General features: G+C 34.3%; 1 protein-coding gene across 2 annotated transcripts in view; it reads left to right on the top strand.

Annotated features, from left to right (window-relative positions):
- zgc:56235 overlaps positions 1-7,500 on the top strand; it is a 24,022-nt gene that overhangs the window by 2,725 nt on the left and 13,797 nt on the right. For both annotated transcript variants that reach the window (NM_200217.2, XM_087269007.1), the window contains 3 exons: positions 58-129; positions 217-266; positions 5,890-6,042. In NM_200217.2, the coding sequence (NP_956511.1) occupies positions 63-129; positions 217-266; positions 5,890-6,042 (270 nt within the window). In that variant the 5' untranslated portion in view covers positions 58-62. The remainder of the gene's footprint in view (positions 1-57; positions 130-216; positions 267-5,889; positions 6,043-7,500) is intronic.

Genomic DNA, 7,500 nt, shown 5'->3' on the forward strand with positions numbered 1-7,500 from the left:
ATGTTGTTTTAATCTTGTTTAATCCACTGATGTTTTCTCTTCTTGTGTATACATCAGTCATAATGGCTGTTCCTCCTGCGTATTCAGACCTGGGAAAATCGGCCAAGGACATTTTCAGCAAGGGTTACGGTAAGAAATCTCACCGTTTGAACAATACATTGATTTATAAACCACGTTCTATAGTGATTTACAGTACATCTTTGTTTTTGTTTGCAGGTTTTGGCATTGTTAAACTGGACCTCAAGACTAAATCTCAAAATGGAGTGGTGAGTTGTTTAATATGTAGCTTGTAAGATTAACCTAAAACGCGGGTAACGTTATACAATTAGGGTGTATTAGTTAATGCATTAACTAACATGAATTAACAGTGAACAACACATCTGTTAAGCATGACATAATCTTGGTTAATGTAACTTATTCTAATGCCCCTCTTTACATTAACAGCATAGTTAGTTCATAATTGTTTACTTACACATACACAATTTTTTTTATTGAACAACAGCAAATATACAATTTAAACATGACATCCAAAAAATACAAATGTAACTAATAACATAAAATAGACTAAAATATAAATTACATTAAATAAAAGACAATTCAACATAGAGATCTTTACAATGATATTATGTTTTAACTCATCCAATTGACAGCAAGATTACTAATCAATCAGCTTCAGCTCCTTTGCCACTATAATTGTATTTTTACATTTTTTGCTATTAATATATTGGAGCGATTCTATATACAAATGAAAATCTATAATAGCAACCTTTAAATAAGGTTTAGAGTTATTTAATCTGCATTTATGTACATGACATTTACCAAATAAAATCAAAAGATTCATTATAAATTCCACGGATAAATTGTTAGAAACAAAATAAAAAATAACATCTTTGGGGGTCAAATTACAACTAAAACCTGATTTTTTTTTGGACATACAATGATAGATCTTTTAAAAAATTTATGTTACTTACACATACACTCATGCATTTGTTCATGCATTAGATAACATCACTTGCAGTATGAATGTTTGACACCCAGTGGTTGAACTAGGTATTTCACAGCTGGTTCAAAACACACACAAGTGCAGGTTGCCAGATTGACGACACCAACAGCAGTGTGACTGACTGTCAAGCCTAAAGGCTGATTTAAGTCATGTTCTAAATAAAAGCAACCGCACGCAATTAAAGGGTTATTTTTCCTTATTAAAAATAGTTTTTGTCCTAACCAACATCTGGAATTTATATTTTAGAAACAGCTTCTATTTCCTGCAACAACAGAAAAAGCAATGATCACCTCAGGTACACCTCATGTGCTTTATTCAGTGTTAAATGCTAATAATGTGAGTTTTAATGCCATTTTACATCACATTTATTGCAATACTACTGAAAGCAGCAGCAGATGGTTCACATCAGATCTTGAAAATAAAATAAACCATTTGAAAATGAACTTTAGAATATGTGCAAACCAACTCATATCTGTGATTCAGCATCTACATTTTATCATGTTAAAGAGGTTTAATATGTGTTGATTACATTATAAACCTTACTATTTGGCTGGAGTGCAGTGAGTGCTCTGTTCTGTGCTTCTAGATGGCTGTATTTACATTTCTGTCGTGTTTTGTCTGGTGCAAACAACCAAATTGCTCATCACTGCAAAACTTGTCATGTAGAGTGTTATTAGGACAAAGGGTTACAATGTAACCTGCTCACCTAATGTTTACGTTCATAATATTTACATTATTAGTTTATAACCACCTGAAAGATTACAATTTCTTTAATTATATAAATGATGTTTTTACATTGTAAAGATGCATTCTGAGGGATAATTATTAGTTCTATGCACATCAGCTCTGACTGCCTATGTGTAAGAGACAGTATCGTTTATCCAAAGTAATGCAAATTATAAGTGCTAGATACACCAGGCCTGACGACTATGTGTGAAATACAGTATCATGTCTCCGAAGTAATGCATATTGTCAGTTCCAGGCACGGCTGTGTCTTTTGTCTAACAAATGGCCAGATGATACTTTCAGCCAAGGCTAAACCTGTATTGGTAGTTTCTGTTTTTTTTTTTTTTGGTTTTTTTTTGGTCAATGGACTTTTATTTTATTTTGATCTTTTATACCCCACAAAATTCACAACACAAAATCAACATTCAGGAAAATAATGTAAACAAATTATAATAAAAGTAATAGCAAAACAAAAATGATAACAAATATAAAATATAAAATAATACAACAGACAGTCAAAATTGACAACCCTTCAATTTTCTTTTTACAATTTTCTTATCCTCTAATCACATGACAGCAACTCAATGCATTTAGGCATGTAGACATCTGCTGCAGTTCAAACTGAGCATCAGAATGGGGAAGAAAGGGGATTTAAGTGACTTTGAATGTGGCATGGTTGTTGGTTCCAGACTGGCTGGTCTGAGTATTTCAGAAACTGCTGATCTACTCGGATTTTCACGCACAAACATCTCAAGGGTTTACAGAGAATGGTCTGAAGAAGAGAAAATATCCAGTGAGCGGCAGTTCTGTGGGCGCAAATGCCTTGTTGATGTGAAAGGAGAATGGCCAGACTGGTTTGAGCTACTAGTAAGGTGTACCTAATAAAGCGACCGGTGAGTGTATACTGTACTAAATCTTATTTGTAAGCTGCACATATATTAGTGTGTTAATTAATATATTGTGAAGAGTTACCAAAATGGGTCACCCAAAAAGACTAGTATTATATCTGCGACATGCTCAAAAATGATAACAACGTTTAAGTTTTTCTCGATGCTCATTTTGGGCAATGTTTTTAGATGGTAAGACGTTTGTAAGAGCGTTTTTGTGTAGAGAAAGTTTTTCTCTAGAGTCCCATACATGCTTGTGGTCTCCATTACACATCATTTACCATACAGACGGAACTGCTTGGATCTTTATCTTGATGGCAGTTTTCTGTGGGCAACTATTTTCATTTCATGCGTAAATTAGTTTTTATTTAAATACATTACCAACGTCAGTCTAGCTGAATGCTGAGTCACTTCCCATCAGCCTGTGTTTCATTCAGAAAAGACCTGATTTAATCCCATCGCTCAGCATCTGCCATTCAGTAATGTCATGAGCCACCTGCTCACATGCTTGTGTTTCAGCATTAAAGGGGACCTATTATGTCCCTTTTTAATAAGATGCAAAATAACTCTCTGATGTCCCCAGAGTGTGTGTGAAGTTTCAGCTCCAAATACCACACTAATAATGTGTTATAACTCTATGAATATGCCCCTTTTAGGCTTTGATGCAAATTATGGCGTTTTTTTCGCTTTAAATTCAAATGAGAGGCGGAGCTATAAATACCTGTGTGTCAGCATAATGGCAGATTCAAAACAGAACTAATGTTATCTTTTAGACTTTTTTTCGAGAATTTTCCAGTATAGGCTTTCTGAAAAAACAGTTTTAGCACACACTAACACTTTTGTTGTTAACCAAACCTCAAATATTCACTTTTTAACGTGCTAAATTTGAGTTAAAAGCAAACTTACAAAACTGAAATGAAGATTAGAAATGTTGCCTTGATAGATAACTGAACTACTAACTTCAGGAACCTAAAAATATATACTATATACAGAGCATCAGGAAAGTATTGATAGCGCTTCACTTTTCCACATTTTGTTTATGTTACAGCCTTATTTCAAAATAGATGAAATTCATTTATTTCCTCAACATTCTACACACAATAATTGTACATTTACTTTTACATTTAGTCATTTAGCAGACGCTTTTATCCAAAGCGACTTACAAATGAGGACAAGGAAGCAATTTACACAACTAAGAGCAACAATGAATAAGTGCTATAGGCAAGTTTCAGGTCTGTAAAGTCTAAGAAGGGAAGTTTTAGTAGTATTAGTAATATATATATTTTTTTGTACAGTTAGTGTGATATTCAAAGAGGCAATTGCAGATTAGGAAGTGAAGTGGAGACTAAATAGTTGAGTTTTTAGTCGTTTCTTGAAAGTAGCGAGTGACTCTGCTGTTCTGATGCAGTTAGGGAGTTCATTCCACCAACTGGGCAGATTGAGCGTGAGCGTGAGCGTTCGCGAAAGTGATTTCTTCCCTCTTTGGGATGGAACCACGAGGCGACGTTCATTCACAGAACGCAAGTTTCTGGAGGGCACATACATTTGCAGAAGTGAGTGCAGATAAGAAGGAGCAAGGCCAGAAGTCACTTTGTAGGCAAACATCAGAGCTTTGAATTTGATGCGAGCAGCAACTGGCAGCCAGTGCAAACGGACTAGCAGCGGAGTGACATGTGCTCGTTTAGGTTCATTGAAGACCACTCGTGCTGCTGCGTTCTGGAGCAGTTGAAGAGGCTTGATAGAGTTAGCTGGAAGCCCGGCTAGTAGAGAGTTGCAGTAATCCAGTTTGGAGAGAACAAGAGCTTGAACAAGGAGTAAGAAAGCGGTGTTGTATGCACTCAACTGAAGACATCCATTAGCCCACATATTTCATTTAGTTTAAGCACAAAGATTTGTTTTAAAACTATTTCTAAATTCAGTTCTAATTTCTAGCAACGAATAAATGAACAATAATAATGAAGTGTGCTCAAAAAACTGAGTTATATCTAAACACACATCCTGTTCTTATTCCCCATATGGTAATGCAGACCGCTCCAAAACCTGAAAGGTGGACAAATCTAAACTAGTTTTTACTCAAACAAATATAAATCTGCATATAATAAATAATACTGCTTTTAATAACAACATTATACAAATACAGACTGTCATGAATAAACTGAATAAAGCCCCCCGAGGTGAAGATGGCATGGAGGCAGTGGTGTTTATATTTATGTAGAAAAATAATCATTTTTGTAACATTTTTATCTTTTCATTGTTTTTGTAACACGGGGAGTGACACATACAACTAGGGTTGTAACAATATACCGGTATGACGGTCTACCACGATTTGAACGTGCACGATTATCATACCATGAACAATTGCATATCAACGGTTTTAACCCTTAAAGACCGAGACAGCCGCCCGCGGCTAAAAATAAGTATTGCTCTTAAATGTGTAATAACTTTTGATCCGCTGATCCGATTCATACAATTCAAAGATTGGCATAAAGAAGAGAATCTCAGCTTTCCAGTGCTGTATCACATAACATTCGGACTTTTAGAGGCTCCAGAATCAGTGCGGTTACGTCATCAAAATTTGACCACGCTGATTTGACAAAGAAACGCTCGTCACTGTGTCTCCGGACAAACCAGACATGATACATTGATGCATTGTCCCTCCTCCATGCCCAGATTGGTTCAAACTCGCTATATCACAACCAATACGAATAGGTTTCGCTTTTGTTTGTGGACCAAACAATGAGCTTTTTGAACAACACGGAATGAGAGATAGGCATACATTTATGCGCGGCTAAATAAAACGCAAAAAAAAAAGTTTTGCATGAAATAATTCTCATACTAAGTACTTGTGCATGCACAGCAGCACAGAAACATGACAAAACAGTGACACAGCAAAGACGAACTGCTGCTCTTGCTGTTTTCAAAAGACGCTAATGAAGGTGCAGCTGTTTGTCTGCATTGCAGACATCCATATCCAAATCCATATCCACAGACAACCATATCCATGCTGGCACATAAAACCTAAGGATGTTCCATATTGAATCTAGTTTCGTTATGTAACTATTTATAGTATAGTAAATATTTATATCTATTTTTTTACTGAGGATTTGCACCATGTTTATTTGGACTTTATTTGGACTTTGACACATTATTTATTATTTTCTTATTTTTTTATTTGTTCATTGTAAGTCCTAACTGTATATAACTAGTATAGCAGATACTGATGTGGTCACAGATGCATGCTTAGTTGTCGTTGTTTTCTTTTTAAAACCACAGGAGTTTAACACATCTGGATCAACCAACACGGACACGGGAAAAGCCGCCGGGAGTTTGGAGACCAAGTATAAGCTGAAGGATCTGGGTTTGAGTTTCAACCAGAAGTGGAACACGGACAACATGCTCACGACTGAAGTCTCTGTGGAAGACCAGGTCAGCCAGTCAAGCACAATACTATCAAACATACGTGACCCTGAACCACAAAACCGATTATAAATGTCTTTTTTGGAATAAACTGAACAAAGCAGTTTGGAAGCGGAATAAATAAGCTTTTCATCGATGTTTGCTTTGTTAGAAAATGACAATATTTATGGAGTCAATCGAGGGCCAAATATACTTGCAAAATAAAAGAAAATTTTGCAAACAAAAACTAAAGTGTTCAGCAAAAAATAAATAATTAAATCTTCAAAAATCACAATTTAAAAATTTATTTTGCTCACAAAAATAAAGATCTGCAAAGGGAAAATTAAGTTTCAAGAAATAAAAATGAAATTTGCAAACAAAAAAAAGAACTGCAAATAAAATCAAGCATTGCAGCTAAAATATTTGCAATAATAAAAAAAGCTATATATATATATATATATATATATATATATATATATATATATATATATATATATATATATATATATATATATATATTTTTTTTTTTTTTTTAATAGCATTGTCTTTACAAAACCAAACGTTATTGAGTCTTCCAGGCCCGGTTTTTCAAAAGGTTTATTCCAAATAAAACTAATTCGGATTTAGTAATCCTGTTCTTGCGATTTGTGATCAGGTAATCCAGCTTACTTTTTGAGACAGTTTTTCAAAGCAACATCGGATTGGATCAATCTGATCTGGATAGGAACTTTTCAGGATCACTAAATCTGGATAACCAGTGCTCAAACAGGGAAATCACAATGTAGATCTATAGATATGTACAGAGCAACAAGTAGAATAGCCAGTGTGAGGTCAATTTAGCTTTATTTTTATTTGAAATGAAAACACACACATTAAAAAAAAAGAAAAAAAAAAAGCTAAAAACAAGAAAACCCCCACCCCATCCTCTTCCAGCAGTCTGAGACCTACAACACAAACACTGAACAGTGAGGATATTTATAACAAGTTTCAAATATAGATGTATTGAATAAAAAAAAAAAGACTTAATATCAAAAACATCACAATAATTTTTCTTTTTTGCAATTGTTGAAAGTGATTTTAAAAATCAGCGATGGCCATTCTTTGCATTTTTTTTGGTTATTCTGCAATCATAGCATGCATCGCTAATAAATATTCTAAAAGTATTCTAAAAGGTAATCCAGCTTACTTTTTGAGCCAGTTTTTCAAAGCAACATTGGATTGGATCAATCTGATCTGGATAGGAACTTTTCAGGATCACTAAATCTGGATAACCAGTGCTCAAACAGGATAGGAAATCACAATGTAGAACTATAGATATGTAAAGAGCGACAAGTAGAATAGCCAGCGTGGGGTCAATATTACTTTTTTTTTTTTAATGAAAACTAAGAAAATTTAATAAATATTAAATTAATAATAATAATAATAATAAATAAGAAAAACAAGAAAAAGCCCAGCCCATCCTCTTCCAGCAGTCCGCTCATCTGAGAC

Source organism: Danio rerio, chromosome 10 (assembly GCF_052040795.2).
Source record: "Danio rerio strain M-AB ecotype USA chromosome 10, GRCz13ab, whole genome shotgun sequence".
NCBI lineage: Eukaryota > Metazoa > Chordata > Actinopteri > Cypriniformes > Danionidae > Danio > Danio rerio.